Source organism: Rissa tridactyla, chromosome 6 (genome assembly GCF_028500815.1).
Source record: "Rissa tridactyla isolate bRisTri1 chromosome 6, bRisTri1.patW.cur.20221130, whole genome shotgun sequence".
In the NCBI taxonomy this organism is placed as follows: Eukaryota; Metazoa; Chordata; class Aves; order Charadriiformes; family Laridae; genus Rissa; species Rissa tridactyla.
In genome coordinates this window covers 40,918,781-40,936,342 of record NC_071471.1, presented here as the reverse complement: position 1 = coordinate 40,936,342, position 17,562 = coordinate 40,918,781, and the positions used below count along the sequence as shown (strand labels likewise).

Below are 17,562 nucleotides of genomic sequence, written 5' to 3'. Positions count from 1 at the left end.
GGCCGTTCAAAACTTGGCCGCGGGAGTTCATGTTGATTCCCTCCGATCGGAGCAGTTAGACACGCACAAATCCACAGCATCCCTTGTGCCAGCAGCTGCCAGCAAATGCTTCATTTACTGGAGTTATTTAAACGAGCCTCCAGATTGCTACCATTTCAGAAATGAGCTGGATCAATTAATTCTTCCCCCTTTGCATGCAGTGTAGGTGACAACTGAGAAAGCTTTTAAAGAAGGTCATGTTTGCTTGAGACTTTCATCTTGTTTGTGGCTAGCTTGTCCATTCTTCTGTGCTTGGGGTCTGTGTGCCCACAGCAATGAATGCTGCTTCTACACCAAAATATAAAATCATGTGTTTGTATCAGCTCAGAGAAAAACACAATATGTTTCTGGTCACATTTCTGGATGATTTAAGGAAACAAATTCTAAGCAGCCAGCAGGTGGACATGGTACTTGAAGTAAATTTACAGTAGAGTGATTTGAACTGCGTTCATTCCTGTAAGAAGAGTAGGAACGAAGTTTGGGGCTTTTCTAGTTTTGATTAGGGCTTGCTGTACTTGCTGTAAATTTGCTTACACTCAGGCAGATAAGGGAGAGCCAAGATACAAACACAGTTGTAATATGAAGGGAATTATCAAGGGGCTTGACATCCAGTGACAGTGCTTGGCAGTAACTGTAGTAAAAACTGAAATTTCAAGCTCTGGAATGTAGTAATATAAACTCTTATCATAATTAAATTACTTCAATACAAATTTGTCATGATCTTTCAGTGAAAACTGGAATTAGCTGACGTATTGTTTTTAGATTTTTAGGAGGTTGTAGCCATTAGTGGATACCTTGCAATGCACTCCATACTGCATTTACATGTAAACTAGGGACTGACATGGTCTTCTGCTCTGTGGTCCCCATCCTTCTACTTAAACTCTATCTTGGGGCACCAAAAAAGCAATTTATCAGAATGTCTGCTGAAATTCTTGTGGCACAGATGCTCAACAGGCCATTAATTCTTCTAGACGTGATTTTTGCTATTGGTCTAACACTGGAGAGAGATGGACAGAAAAGATGCAGAGAAAATTAACCTGAGAACAGCTCAGGGGTGATTTCCTGATTTAAAAGGCAACAACTTGACATCTTTCACGTTGTGGTTTTTTTTTTAAGCATATCACAAAATTACTCTTGCAGAGAATAATGTGGGTAGAATCACGTTTACTTGCTATGAACCCCTCTCTGAAAAGAAAAGCAGAAGCTTTTAAGTTGGTCAGTGGTCTTCAGGAGATGAAGGTTCACTTTCCAGATCAGGTGCAAACTGCCTGTCATTCTGCAGAAAATAATTTCATATCTGTGAATAAAAATAACCTTTTAATGTAAGATATGCAACTCTTACAGTGCCAAATGAATATTATTGTGCTCAAAGCCAAGAAATGGTAGATTATTTTATGATTAAAATCTGTAATTCAGTATTCACATAAAAAAATAGCTTGTATAAAAGCATCCTGAAGTTTTCAGAAGTCATAAGTAATTTCCACTAGATGAATAATTTTTTTTTTTAAGTGCATCACAAATGGATTTAGAAGAAAGATGGAAACACTTCTTCCCGTATCTGTCTATTTGCTTTTTCTTCCTGGAGATTACAGCTGGCACAGCAGTGATGTGTGGAAAAAGCTATTACACTGCCATGCTGGCTGTAAAACAAAAATTATAAATAAATAAATCTTGTCAATGAATGGTAGAAACTAGTTGATAGGTCGTAGCAATTTTGAGTCACATTTTATGCACTGTATATTATCATAACTTCAAAATATGTATTGATATCTAACACTAACATCTAAATTTCGAACCCAAGATGTAGAAATGTAATCTATGTGACAATGAATGATCTAACTTTCTGTATCAAAAAGAAAATGACTGCCGCCTTTATGGCTTCAAAAAAGAGTTAAGGAGGTTTTTCTTCTGTACTATTTATCTATTGTAAGCAATGTTATTTTTATTTGGTAGATGAAAAGACAAGATAGGCCATGAAGGTGATCTGCTTGCACTTGAGTTCTCTTTCATAAGAGACTACTAAGGCATTAAATCAGTATTAGACTGTGGGCTGTTAGACTGGAGTTTTACTGGGTTGTCAGCACTGTAAGAAAACCTCGGTGTTGTGCGGCTGTGAGTCCTTATTATGCCTGTGTCCATCTGAGTGCCAACACACCCAGGTAGCTGATGCAGGTATGTCATGTACGAAGATTTGTGAGCAATAAGCCAATTACTCTCCTAAATACACAGGTACTGTAAATAATGTATGTTCAAAATGAGTAATGAAAGGTCTGTTAGAGTCTAAACTCAATCTCTAAAAATAGTTCACTATAATGCAAATAGTAAAACCATCTAATGGGGCTTTTTCTGCTTGGTGTTTGCAATATTTGCTGAAATCTTACTGTTGATAATGCAGTGGCCAGAAACATCTCTCTACTATCTGCCGGTTGGTGATATATAACCATTCATATTCCCTGATTGCAGCTCTTCCTGCTGTTGGGCTTCTGGCCTCAGCAGGCACCCGTGTGTGTTTTGCCTTGGCTCACAGCCCTCCTCTTCCAGCTTCTGAGCTACCTGTTGCTGTGCCCCCAGGATTGGCTCATCGGGACCTGCCTGTGGTCTCCTGCTCTTGCAGAGGCTGTTTGCTCGTGGGGATCTCCTCACTGGGGGGCTCTGCTCCTCTGTGGGGTGTTACATCTTTGCACTGTGTCCATTGCCCTTCAGATCTTTACTTAGCAGCTGATTAAGTGCTTGTTGTCGTGCATTTATACCCCCTATGTTTGGGTTGGGGTGGGCAGCTCTGAAGTACCCTCTGAAAGGCAAATACACTCACAATGCATGATCTGACTGTGCCTCACTGTAACTTGAAGTAAGAATCATTTTCATGTACTGCATGTAGCTCTTGCTATTTGGTTAGCTCTCAAGAAGACTGTACAGATGTTTCTTTATTGGACTTTTCATTTTTCTCTTCATTTAAAAAAAAACCAAAAAACACAAAACAAAACAGAAACAAAAGTCCCCAGACAAAACAAAACACCTGTTTGCCATGTTCATCAGGCACACTGTTGAAATAAGAACCTCTAAAAATACAGTAATTCAGGAAAAAAGGGAAACTTTTCTGGGCAGAATCCATTTCACTCTGTAGAAGCGTGATACTAAAGCAGAGAAAGTAATAGAGTATTTGTAATTGTAACCAAAAATACTATGTTTAGCTGTCTTTGGCTTTAGTCACCGGGTGTCTGGTGTCCTATCAAGAACCAGCTGTTTCCGTCTTTCTGAGAACATTTCATTTCATACCGGTTCTCAAGGGGACAGTTCTGTTTGTCCTGTTCGCTCAGGTCTATCTAGCACAGTAGTCTCTGCTGAAGACTAGCTGCACCCTCCTGTTCCAACCACACAATTAATACTGTCCAATGGCTGTGTAAAAATTGACTCACACAGTGAAACGCAGTCAGTGAAAGCAGTAAGACATTAAAAGGCAAAGCAGTAATGGGGAAGCATGCAGATGCAAAGTAAGCGTAGTTGGATTTGGATGTGGGAGAATTTGCAAAGGAGGTTGAGCCTGAGGCGTGCATTTAGGGTCGTGAGTCAGATGTTATGATGCTTTTTATTTAGCAAAACACAGCCACGATGACTCTTTTGCAAATGTGTGTGTAAGAAACTAAAATTATCTTGAGGCTTATGCATCAAAATTGTAACCTTGAATATGAGTCTGTGTGCAGTGAAGATATAATGGTGTTATTTTTGATAGGAATGTTGGGTTTTTTAAGACCTCTATTAAGTTGATCTTATAACACTGTAGCTTTTTCCTTCCCTTTATTTCTTATTTTCTTTCCCAGGCTTTGTGGTTCTGTGTTTGTGCTTTGAGGTACAATGGCAACAGACATTTAAGTAATGAACTGTGAATTCATTGGTTCCATGCTGAAAAAAATCAGACTTAACAGACTTCATGTCCTGCTGAGAGATTGCCTTGCTCTGGGTGGCTGCTTAGGCTAAAGGCTGAAGAGCAAATGCCCAAGAAGTAGCAGAATTGCAGCATGGCATGTGCCTTTTAGTGTCTGGATGCATTTATAAAATGTCTCTAATGACCTTTTTTAGAAAAAGCAAAATAATGAATTTAAGCTAATTATGGTGGTAAGAAACTGAAATTGTGTAACTGAAATGGAGACTCTGGGAGATTACAATTAATTCATTCTTGTTTCTTCTTTCCAGGTTTTCTTCTTCTCCACCTTGGCCTTCCCCTTCTCCCTTCAAATCCGGTCACTTTTCTATTTAAATTGCTATATGTTCTGTTACCTCTTCCTTGTCTTGCCTCTTTGCTTATGCTTTAAGAGAAGTCTTTTCAACTTCTTTTCCTCTGTCACTGGGTCCGAAATCCAGTCATCAATAGTTTATTTCTCCAAAAATAATAAGTTGTACAGGTAATCTTTTTTTTTTAAAGCTTATCTGATGTTTTGGGGTAATTTTCACTTAATTCTGGGCATTCCGAACATTGATTTTTGGTGTTCTGCGGGGATGTTTCAGTGCTGCTAAGAGACCCGAATGTGGGATTCGGCTATGATTCGATGTAGAAGTAAACCTCATTTCATTTCTTTTCATTTTTGAGGCTACGTCAAGCAGATATCTCAGTATCTCACTTTAAGTTGCCGTTTTACCTAAGGTAGCCTGTTAAAGGTTTTAAAATTATTTTGAACTACACTATGAAATCTTTGAGGAACAAGACTCTGTTCTCTGCTCTACCAGGTGTTGCACAGCATTTCTTCTGTTGTGTGTGTAAAGTCAATGTTTTACTCAGTCTCTGCTTCGTGAATATCTGTGTATGTGTGTCTGTGTATGTATGTGTATGTATATGTGTATTTTATAAATGGTGGAGAGAAGTAAGGAGGGGCTAGTAGGCTTCACCATCATACAGTTGTTACAGTGCAGGATTGAAAAGCAATGCTCTGATATTTAATGCTCCTCAGGTGACTACGTAATAGCAAGCAAAATGTAAAAAGAGCGAAGGGTTACATGTAAACTGTTTGAGGTTCCTTTTCATATTCTCAGTAGAAGAGAAGTTCTTCAAAAGATGGTTTGGGGTTAGATGCCAGTAAGGGGGAAAGTTAAGAGTCAAAAAGTTCTGAGAAGACAGAGACTTTCAAATGTGTGCACACATATAGGCAGTGGCTCTAGCTCTTCCCAAGGACATTTCGTAATCAGCTGTTTGTCCACAACAAACAGATCCCCTAGAATGCCCAGAGCCTCGGGATACGTCTACTCCGAAGACACTACTAATTGCTTGCAGCCCGTGTTTTGGGCTAGTTAGCTAGTTGAAATCCAGTTCATAGATGATGCAGTCTAATTTAAACTACCAAAAAAAAAATACAAACCAAACCCAAGCCAAAAAGCCCTGTGTCGTTGAGGGATATGTCCGAGGATATATAGGAGTCTGCAGTAGGCAGTGGCCCATTGCATTCTGCCTTAATGCGTGACTATTTTTTTTTTCCTCCTGTGGTTTGGATGCTGAGAGGTGCAGTAAGTGCACTGAGGTGCATTGGAGAGAGGGTGCGAATTCTTTTAAACTGATAAGCCAACAGCAAGAAGTGCCCAAGTGACAAATTTCCTTTCTTACTCAAATGAGTTACTTTGCATATGCCCTTAATCATGAGTATTTGCTGCATGCTTTTAGCCTTAATGTTTCTTCTCCATGGGAATAGATTGAGCCTGTTTCAAGTCTATCTTGGCTATCATCAATCCATCTAGTTTGTTCAGTGAATATCCACTCCAATGACTGTACACACAATAACTCCTAATTTATTTAAAAGCATTAAATAAATTGTTTCAATTCAATTATCCCTTTTGCCATACTAATAGTGAGTCCTACTTCACCTTTTTGATTAATTCACTTGTTTTATAGACCTCTTTTCATTGAAGGGTGAATAATAATAATGTACTTGCTCTTCCAGTTGAGGACATACCAACTTAGATCTCTTCATTTGGCTTTCTCTCTTTATTTTAACTTCTCATATAGCTTAGTGTGGTTTTGCTAGTAATTTTGAGGCAGATATTTCCATAACTTGTCCTTAAAAATGCTGCGTCTCTTTTGTCTTTGTTTTTCCTTGTATGGCTCAAGTTCAGTAATACTCGTGGGCTATTCAGATCCTAAGCAGCTACTTATTAAGAATGACTGTCATCTGCCCTGGTGTTGCCCAGTTGTCTAGCTATTTTTAGACTAGTGGCATTTCTGTAACTTAAGTAAAGTCCCTTCATCCTGTAAACAAGCTAGATGCATAGCTGTGGTCTGAAGAGCTTGCCCAGACATTAAATGTAACGTCTGATTTGCAGGAGAGCTCTACACAGTTCAATGTCTAATTATTTGAAATACTTCTTGCCTGACAAAAGTTACAGTGCAGATGCGTTTGCCCTGGCACAAACGTATTTTTGCTTGGAGGAATTTTATTTTGTTTACTGAAATGCTGCACACAATAGTAGCAAAAGGCTGGAGGGTTGCTGGTATAGCTGTGGACAAAGACCGAGGAGGTAGAAACTCTGCCAAAGTGTGGAGTGAGGAATTTGAGGATAGGAGCAATTAAAGGCCACTTCAAGACAGGAGTCTGGCAAAACGAAGACTGTTGAGAAAAATTTCCAGCATTTAATGTTGTGTAACTTCAGCTTTCTATTTTGTGTAAATATTCCCCCATTCTTGAGAAGGCGGGGGGGAGAATCTGTTAAATTTAATTTTATCTTTCTCATTATTAGGGAAAAAGACACTGCCCGTCAAAATTGATTAAAAGATAGATTACTATACATATACATTTGTGTGTATATTTTGCAAGATACTGATCACGTCACTTCTTATGAGTCAAAATCTCCCAGTTTCTGAAACTACACTTGTATTAAGGGCATTAGAGCCTTATACTCTTCTAGCACGCAGACTTCTTCTGAAGCCTTTGTTCTGTGTTTGCAAATAGTTTGTAAAGCTTTGGTGTCTCATTTCTTCATTCATGGTAAGCATCTGTTCCTTGCCCTAGCTCTAGTTTTATTTAAAGTATACTTCCAGTTGTGTTCGAAAGCTTTTTAAAAAAAAAAAAAAGCAGCAGGCGAATGGGATTTTTTCCCAGTAAAAATAGGTACAAAACCCAGTGTTCCTCAGGGATGGAGTATGGCGTAACATCTTGGTGATCTGATCCAGTTGTCACCTGGACAAAACTGGCGTTGTTACGGCCTCAGTCTCAGCAAGAGCCATTTCTGTTGGAATCAGTTGGCCTTGTTCAATGGGTGGCCTGGCTCCAGGTAAGGCTGTGTGCAGGCGCTGTGGTCAGTCGGCTCAGCCTAGATACGGACTGGAGGGTGATTTTATGCTTGTCTGTACCGATGGTACTATACATACATTACACCTGCTGTACCTTTATGCCTGACAATGCTCTTCAGGCTTTTAAGAGTGACATTTGTCTTGTTTTGGACTTTGTCTGTTGAGAATGCGTTGCTACAGTCCCACCTTGAAGGTATTTCAAATGTTAAGTGTAGAGCTTTAGCCAACATAACTTTTTGTCTTAGTACTAAGGCAAGGTAGTAAATTTTTTTCTACATTAAAAAATGTAACTGTAAATCCATGGAATAAATAGTTGCACCAGGAAAATAGATGATAGGGAAAAATTCTATGGTCAGCCTAGTCTGGTGTAAATACAATAGCAAACAGACGTCACTTGTCATACACAAGTACTGAACACCCTCAGTTTGTGGTGCCAAGAAGTAAAAAAATTTCTGGAACCATTTTTAATGTATTTGGCTCCATATTGGTGGCAACAGCTTCAGAAAACATTTAGAAAGCTTATGTCAACTGTTTTAATTACTTCCTTGTATTGATGCACAAAGACCTTACGTGGTCATTTCATTCCTACTTGGATAGAAATCCTGAAAACAATTGTCAGATACTATGCAGTTTCAGCCTTTTCCACAAAATAGTTGAGATTAACCAGAAAGCTGGAACTGGAGGTAAATGCTGATTCCATTAGTGACAGGTTTTCTCTATTGTGCAGACAGTCGTTTGAGGTCAAATGCAGCCTGATCTGTGCTGGGCTTCCAAGAAGTTTGGGAGAAGCTTTTGCCTTTTGATTATCTTCTGGTAAATCTGTCTATGGCATAGTGTTACAAAACAGAAACAGAAAGTTCTTTAATTTGAAAAGAAATAATTTAGCCAGGAAAAAAAACCAGGCAGCTTCTCTAGCTCATTTTTCTTAATGATTGGTCAAATTAGAGTATTTAGGGTTGGGCTCAGAAAAAGAGTTGTTACAATGATAGGTGATTTGATTGTCATATATGGACCTTCACTGGAAGACCCTGCTGAAGACTAAGGGTTCTTTAATGTTGGTGGCAGGGGGAAAGGTAGAACAAGACCCAGTGAGCCTAAGCATCACAATCGGGCACAAATCTGGGAGGCGGAAACTGATGAACCATTAGAGCAAACAATTTTCCACTTTTCTCCATTTTCCAGAGCAACTGCGATGCAAATAAGCTAACTGATTCCATAGAGAAGTATAATTAAGAAACATGAGGGTCTGTAATATACAGAAAATCAGATTATATGATCTAATTGCTTCTCTGAATTTTTAAGTAATTCCTGAATTTCTCTCTTTGTTCCTTGATTCAGTATTATTTGGGTGCCTGTTGCTTTTTCTACCTCATTTCAAGGGACTTTCAACCTCTGTTAGTTGCAAGTAACTCTTCTCCTGCAAGATTTTGGTGTAGATGTCGTATTTAGATTGTGCTTCCTTGAAGGAAAGTGAGCAAAGGAAGAATTCTCAAAGGAAGAATTTTGTTAACTTAAAAACAAGTTGCTTCATATCCATTACCAACCACTGTGTCATTGAGAAGTCAAACAAGGAGAGGGTATTTAAGACCAATTTTGAAAGATTTCATAGCATATTTTAGAATTGTCACTAGCATCAGTGAATTCTTTTGCTTTGTGGATTCTTCTTTCCTTTTGTTTTTGGGTTTTTTTCCCCTTCTAAAAAGAACAAAGAAAGGTTGAATGTAGAAATACAGAATTTTTTTGCTGAAGCTGTCAGTATCAACAAAAAGAGTCCAGCTGAGATGAGAAACGGAAAAAATAGGTATTCTAAAATGTACTTTCACCCATGGCTAAACAAATAGTATTACGGAGTAACAGTACTTATCTTTGGTATTAATAGGATGCCAGGCTTGATTTCAGATATTTTTCATACTTGTGACCAAATGTGTATTAAACTAAATGTTTACAAATATGTGAAAATCAGCCCCAAAGTGGGGGTGGTCTGGTCTTGTGTTTTTGCTGGTTGCCTCTAAAGAGCACTCGGAGCACACACAGTGTGCTAGAATCTGCTTCTGGGAATTTCTGCCTGCGACATCCACTTCAAATATCATTCACAGCTTAAACACATTAGAACCACATGGCTTACTGTCAACTTAAAAAAAGAAAAGAAAAATTGCCCTTAAGACTGTTTTGGTGGGATTTTTTTTTTTCACTTTGCTCCATTGTGAAAAGGCTGAAGCAGCAGATTTTTTGGAGCTTCTGTAGATTCTATGTGCATACCATGTTTTTGCAACTACAGTTTTTCCATTTTTAAAAATGAAATATATCTGTTTCTCAGAACTCAAAATGCTGCATTTTTCTTGACTTTCATGAAACTTGGCAGTGATTCCTGTGTTCCTTCAGTGTTTCTGTATCCCCAGATGAATGTGCTCAGAACTTCCCAGTGGTAAAGACTAGAGGCTTTTCGTTGTTGGAAGGAAAAGAGTATCCAGGCATGGCTTTAAGCAGTTTCAATTTTCAATTGAATACAACAGGTTTACAATCTAAAGTTGTATTATTTGGCATTTCTTGAGCAGTGAAATGATTTCAATTATTGAGATGATGGGAAAGGCAGATACGTTGTGTTACGGCTCTGTTTGCTCCTGCCATTGAGAATATATATACTCTTACATACCCTAAGGTCTATGTATCTGTCTAGCATAATGAATTCGATTAATTCATTAGCCAGGAGAGGGTTTAGATTTATTTTTTTGAGAACAGTTCATCCCATCACAGGAGAAAAAGCACTGTTATACTGCAAAAGGGCAGAGGACTCAAGACCTGGGGAAAGAGAAATAGGCATCACCTGCAAAATCATATCCTGGTTTCTAATACTTAGAAATTTGGCTGTCGGTTGGGGGTTTTTTTGGTTGTTTTAATTTAACCTCTATTTAATGTTTTGACAGTAATTTTGCATTGTGGCACTTCATGCTTCTGGACACCAGGTGGTGCTCCTAAACTAGCTAATGTATAATTTTCACACTTTTTTTTTCTTGAGTAATTGCTACTTGATTTAGTTCCAAAGTCAGTTCTGTACTTTCCGACCAGGTGTGTATTCCAGGATGCAGAACTGTACCTCATAGCTCAGCACAATGGTCTGAAAATGGTAGCATAAACTGAAGTGTGATGTAGAATCAATATGTTAGCTCTCAATGGGCAAAATCTGCCATCAGCTGGTGTTCCTCCTAGGTATGTAGCTTAGTAGCAAATATTAATTCATATACTTAACACTTTACTAAATCAAATCTCTGAAGTGTCATTTAAATTTGATTGGATAACTTCCATCAGAAAACCTCTGTTGGAGGCACCTTCATTGCCAGGTTAAAACTGCAAAGGCTAGCTCTAGAGACTAATTCAATATAATGAAACGATGATGGGTGTGGGTTGGAGTTTGGGGATTTTTCGTAGACGTTGTCTGTGTTAAGCTTGAGTAAGGCTGTCAGAAAGCTTTTAGTTGTCCTCTGTTAATGTTTGTTTGAGAAGACATGGTGGCTTAGCTACGTAATTGCATTGCAGACAACATCTGTGATGTGCATTTGGTATTTGATTTCCATTTATTTTAAGTTGTGTTTAATAAACTCATCTGGTAATCCTAATCATGGGGCTGAAGGGATGGAACAACACGTTTGTTTTTTAGTTGAATCCCAAAGGTTGGTGGCACAGTTTATCGCTGAACTATAAATAACGGATTCAAATTTACTTAAGCAGTGGGGAAAGTTTTGATAGATATTTTACTGTATTTTTCTTACAAGTCTTTATTTCTTTTATAGACCCCCATATTAAAGTCTCTGGAAAAAAGGAAAATGTTAAAGAAGCGAAAGAGAAAATCATGTCTGTCTTGGACACAAAAGTAAGAAAGAGCTTATTTAGAATGACACCTTAACCCCTAATTTTGTGGTGACATTGATCCTTTAAATGGGCTGATTTAAACAGAAGGTGTTTATGGATGCTTTGAAGCAAAGCCTCCAATATGTTCTTTCTGCATGTTGATATTTGGAGTATACACAAATATTTAAACATGATACAAGAAAATACTTGCTTAAAACACTTTTTCCATATCTGAAATATATAGAAATAATATTTCCAGGCATATGGCTAAAAACATAGATGGTTTGTTCATTGGATTGGGGTTTTTAATTTAAAATCTGAAATACGGCTTCACTGCAAACAATAGATTATGCAGCCACTTCAGCGAACCTAAAATTTTGTTTCTGTTTGAAATTCAATTTTAGGAGCATTTATGCAGTGCTATTTTTAGCTGTTACTGCATTCTTGTACTCTGAAACATTAGAACCAGAATTTCTAAAACATCAAGATTTTGGCTGGAGTCTTGTATGTTCATCAGATATTTTTTTTCATCCAATAGCAAATCTTTTGGGGCAGTGTGTGTGGCTTCTGCGTAGCTGCACGCCAGCTTTTGGATTCTCTAAACAGATGTACAAAAGGAACACTCCAGTGATAAGCGCCATTTTTTTGAACAGCTATTATCAACGTTATTATGGACTGTTAACAATATAGTTTTTAAGAACAGCTGTAGGCAGCATTTATGTATTTTAAAAATTGATGTACTAGAAAAAATCAGTATGTTAAAGGAGGAAAAAACCGCTTATTTTAGCTTCCGTGGCTTTGATTTGCCAAAGTCTCTATCATATGATCCTTTCAGACTAGAGAGGGGTGTGTAACTACAGTTGAAAGAACACAGAATTAAAATAAATTAGAATGGCTTGCAATAGCACTCTTAAGTCACAATTGATAAAAATTAGGGTGTGTTTTAAAAGCCTTAGATGTTTTTTGAAGATGCATCTTTGGGGTACCTATTTCCATGTTATTTCCTTATTGGAAAGAAAATGTGAATGGTTTAGCATCTAACTGTGATCCATATTAAAAACATGTTACTTGAGTAGAAGTTAAGCCTGTTAAGCCATGGCGAAAAATACTTTGGAAATACAATTTTGAATGTGATTCTTCAATTTACATTACTTTAAAATACTGAAGTTCTGCTGTGAACAAATCTAATCATGGGTGCTTGATTTCCAGAGCAATCGGGTAACCTTGAAGATGGATGTTTCGCATACAGAACATTCTCATGTGATAGGTAAAGGTGGCAATAATATTAAAAAGGTGATGGAGGAAACAGGATGCCATATCCATTTTCCAGACTCAAATAGGAATAATCAAGCAGAGAAAAGCAATCAAGTAAGTACTGTTTAATATTAACTCATTTAGCTGTAATTCCTGAGAGTATAAAGCATTTCTAAATTTCTTTTGTCAGTTTGGGTTTTTTGGGGATGGTGAGTTCGTGTTCAGGGAAATAGATTTTGCTATTTACACTATGTAGAAAGCACGGGACTTCCTAAGTTAGCAAATCTTAAAGAACAGATGGAAACAATTTGTGATGGCTCATGAATCACTTCAATTTTTTTTTTTTAAACTAAAATTACTTCAAGCATACAGAAGTCAACAACTTAATGTGAATGGTACAGAAGCAGTATGAAAAGCACTGCTTTTGTCAATTTTTTTTCCTGTTCAACACCTGCTTTATTTAGCATATTGATTAATTTCTTCGTGCTTTTGGTTTATGGTGTAACTTAGTCGAAAAACTAAACTTGGTGAATAGCTATCAAAAATGAATGTCCTATTGTAAAAGTTCAATTTTATAAGAATAAGTCATTGAACCTGTATTGTACATCTTTTGTAATGCTAATATTACTGGAATGTTCACTTTAAAGTCTTTCATCACTGGATTTAGAATTCCCTCTTGTGCATCCTAGTGGCTGTTGAGCAAAATACAGTAATCTCAAAATGTTCAGAAAAACCTACTGGTGTTGAATATTAGCATTGAGCACATGTGTACAGTAGTAATTCCGTTATTTGGTCCAAACAACTGTGTGTTTGATATATCAATTTTTTGCTAGTTGCTTAAGCCTATGTAACCTAGGATGCTGTAATATTCATAGATTATTTTTTAACCTGGTTTGAGTTTTTAGCTACTGTTTAGAGAACATTTAAGATGCCACCAGGTGTGAAATAAGTGTTGATTTTTTAAATTATTTTTTTTAAAAAAGGGAACACAGGTATCTGAATAACTTTTCCAATGCCTTCTTTGAAAATGTGATGTTATATTTTCTATATTCTTGCTCTTCTAGGTGTCTATTGCAGGACAGCCAGCCGGAGTGGAGTCTGCAAGAGTTAGAATTCGGGTAATAGTCTATTTGAGTATAGTGTTCCCTTGAAAATACCTGAAGGAGGGTGGGGGGGAAATCATAGTTTTGAGAACCCTAGGTGTGTCTGGCTCTGTCAGTGCTTCACATTCTGGCCAAATTTTTAACTAGCCCAAGGTGGACCTTGAACACAAAGTCTACAGTATAAGCAAGATGTAAAGTATCCCATACTGTGCTTAAAACTGCATCTTAACTTACTCTCCACAGCTGGCCTGTAGAAGTTGAGGCATCCTGTGTGAATCTATGCCTTAGGAAAAGCAATTGCTGCCTTTTTAATTTTAACCATTTTCATGAATGATTTGTGCAAATAAGTTGGTGGAATTCAGTTCCATTCTCCACTCCTAGAACTTTTCTGTCCTTACCTTCTAGTTTTGATTTGTATGTGCATTATAATAAATTATGAAATCTCTTTCGCAGTTGTTGGAGTCAGGTATGTCACTTACATAAACTTGGTCTCGGCAGTAATGAAAGAAGCTGATGTTTACGTAGCTTTGTAGCGGACTTCAGAGCTCCAATTAATCCCTGACAGAAAAGAGACTTCTCTAGGAAGTTTTACAAATACTAACCAGTTTGTAGGTCTGCGTGGCTAAGTACGGGGAAATTACCTGGCTTTATTGTTGCTGCATAGTTGCAAAAGATCCTGCTATTTGGGGGGGTGGGGGGACAAACAAAAAAGCCTATGCAAAACAAATAATTCTCGTGTCCTTGGAAAAAATCAGTGCCTCCTTCCAACTGAAGATATGATAATATTTTTTTATCAATGAACCCTGGACAGAGGACATATTATGTCAATTTAGTCATCACTGACCAATATGTTATGATTCAGTAATAAACCCGTAGTAGTTTCAGTGGCTGTGATTGTGCTTTTCAATATTTGCTCTTCAATGTTGTTGTAGGAGCTGCTTCCACTGGTACTGATGTTTGAATTGCCTATTGCTGGAATTCTCCAACCAATCCCAGATCCTAACTCTCCCACAATTCAGCATATATGTCAGACGTATAATATTTCAGTTTCCTTTAAACAACGCTCTCGAATGTATGGTGCTACAGTCATTGTCAGAGGGTCACAAAATAACACTAGTGCTGTGAAGGTAATGTGTCGTCTTAAGTAGGTTTCTGCATGTCATAAATATATTAATAATTTAGATACTTAAGAACTATATTAATTTTATATCCTGCTTCATCAGTACGTGTTGTTATTGTATAATCACTTTTGGAGCCTGAGCGTTTGGGTTTTTTTAAACTTTTACAGGTGAGGTGTAAAAATGCGTAGAAAATAGTTTTAAGTTTAGGATTTAGCATTGTTTATGCTAAGCTTTTAATTTCATCTCTTGCACACCTGTTTGGGTTTCCAGCAATTCTGGAATATGTGCTAATCTTACCTATCTTTTTATTAACCCCCTCCACATCTTCCTTTACCCCCTCAAAAAGAAAACCAACCACAAAAAACACGCCCACCCCCCCCGATATGAATTCTTCATGCTTTCATCTTTTCAATGTGTGCTCAAATGCATAACCTTGAAAATTGCCCTGAGAGTCAATAAAACTGTTCTTGCGAAACCAGGACTGGGAGATGTGAATTTGACGGTCAAGTAAAGGAATTGCCTTGGGCCTATTTATCTTAATAAAATAAAAATGTTTCCTTGTTATCAGCTGGCAGTGAGACAGATTGATATGGTCTCAGATGGGTGTATCTCAAGCCAGTCAGAATATCTTAGGCCAAAATTGCAAGACGAATTTTGCAAGTATATCTACCCAAACAAATATCTGTCGACTTTCTTATTGCTGTACGTGGGCACAGAATGTCTATTGGGACCAAACCATTCAGCATTGTCTTACTGCCTTCTACAAGGGCAATTAAACGCTGCATTTGGCCATAAAATGGGAATAATAGGTAGCGTTTAGTCAGTCTGTTACCTGTAAGAAATCAATCAGGTTTTTAATCAAAACATCTTGAATGTGGAATGTATGACAAATAAGGAAACAGCCTGAAATGTTGTTTTGTATGCCTGTGAGTGCCGTTTCACCTGTTTCTTGCGTTTCCCCCACAGGAAGGAACAGCCATGCTTTTAGAACACCTAGCTGGGAGCCTGGCCTCTGCAATCCCTGTGAGCACCCAACTCGACATTGCAGCACAGCATCATCTCTTTATGATGGGTCGAAATGGCAGTAACATCAAACATATCATGCAGAGGACCGGTGCTCAGATCCACTTCCCTGACCCTAGTAACCCACAGAAAAAATCCACTGTCTACCTCCAGGGCACAATTGAGTCTGTCTGTCTTGCCAGGCAATATCTCATGGTAAATACTTTCAGCGAAACTTGCTTGAAAAAAATGCCGCATTATAGAAATATGCTCATTCTGCATGTATTTATGGGTCAAATGAAGTTAGAGAAGAAGGATTACTACTCACATAGCAAAAAGCTGTTTCAGTTGAGTGTTCTGTTTTTGTCGTGAGTGTTTGTAGTTACCTAAAATATTTGTAATCTCTGGTGTCACGATTTGAAAAATGACCTTCATAATATAAATGCAACATAAGCAATTTAAATTTACAGTAACAATATGTTTCTAAGTAGAAGTCAGTTTTTTGGAGGGGTTTTTTGTTGGGTGGTGGTGGTTTTTGCCAACCTGCCTTTTCCATGTTTGTCAGGCGAGTAGTTTTGGGGGCAAGTGGCAGGAATTTCTTAGTTCCTATGCAGGCAAGTTTTCAAGGAAACTGGGGAACCATAGGAAATAATTACTCATTCTGCAGTCTTACATTCTTTCTAGTACTGTAGCCTCAGTACTATAAAGCCTTTTATAAAAATAGCTCTAGTGATAAATATTATTATTATTTGTACAGATTTTTGTTATATTGGTCATTAAGCTTCACAGGAGCCTTTAGGAGTTGTTGTAGTAACAATGTTTGTACATGTATGTTTATACATATGGATATTTATGAACAACACATGGGAAGATTGGACTCAAAGCCAATTCAAAGCTGTTATTAGGAGAAACCATGATACCATTAAATTCCAAAAGTCCACGTCTCGTGCATTGCACTGTGCCTTACTGCATAGTGGAAAACAAAACCATGATGCCTATCTGTTTATACAGTTGTATTCATGATTACTATATTCTAGGATATTATTGTCTGTAAATACTTAGAGATAGCCTTATTCTATGTTTCTTATTCTACCAAGCTGGTGAGGGGTCTGGAGACCAAGCAATATGAGGAAAGGCTGAGGCAACTGGGCATGTTTAGCTTGGAGAAGAGGAGGCTGAGGGGAGACCTCATTGCCCTCTACAACTACCTGAAAAGAAGGTTGTAGAGAGATGGGTGTTAGCCTCTTCTCCCAAGTGAATAATGACAGGACCAGAGGCACTGGAACAGCCTGCCCAGGGAGGTGGTTGAGTCACCATCCCTAGAGGTATTTAAGAAATGTGTAGACTTGGCGCTTCAGGGCATGCTCTAGTGGCAGGGATTGTAGGGGGGGTTTTTTGTGTGTGTATGGTTGGACTCGGTGATCTCAAAGGTCCTTTCCAACCATGAAGATTCTATGATTCTATGTATTTCCTTGGTGAGGTTTAAGTAGTACTTTTTTGGACGTTCATGAAGTAGAAGGAAATGTAGATAAGCTACGGTATGAACATCAAAGTATGCCTTTACTCTCAAAATTTAGAATTATACGAGGGCCGTTTTTTTTTTTTTAAATATTGAAGCTTGATTTAATTCCAAGCACATCAGTACAACTTAGTATCCTACATTACATCTGCGATATCACCCTTTAAGAACTGAACTGACCAGGAGACTTGGTCTGTTTCAACTCACAGGCATTACATGCCCTGAAACTGTTGTTTCCAGTTTTGTAGATAAAACAAGTATTAAAAACAAATTTTGCAAAGCAGGAATATATCTTTTTAAACAATAAAAATTTGAAAAGCTGAGGGAAGAAATAGCTAACCAGATAACGACTTATCTGTGATTCCGAACTTTGTAAAAGTAGTGTTTTTCAGCTTCAGATAAAAGCAC

The 17,562-nt window shown here is 37.7% G+C and overlaps 1 protein-coding gene across 2 annotated transcripts in view; it reads left to right on the top strand.

The window, feature by feature from the left end:
• Window positions 1-17,562, top strand: part of BICC1 (BicC family RNA binding protein 1) — a 113,626-nt gene that overhangs the window by 73,354 nt on the left and 22,710 nt on the right. The window contains exons 3-8 of one of the 2 annotated variants that reach the window (XM_054205599.1): window positions 4,231-4,439; window positions 11,098-11,177; window positions 12,365-12,523; window positions 13,474-13,527; window positions 14,445-14,639; window positions 15,600-15,851. In XM_054205599.1, coding sequence (XP_054061574.1) covers window positions 11,157-11,177; window positions 12,365-12,523; window positions 13,474-13,527; window positions 14,445-14,639; window positions 15,600-15,851 — 681 coding nt within the window. In that variant the 5' untranslated portion in view covers window positions 4,231-4,439; window positions 11,098-11,156. The remainder of the gene's footprint in view (window positions 1-4,230; window positions 4,440-11,097; window positions 11,178-12,364; window positions 12,524-13,473; window positions 13,528-14,444; window positions 14,640-15,599; window positions 15,852-17,562) is intronic. The other variant, XM_054205597.1, reaches the window with a different exon arrangement.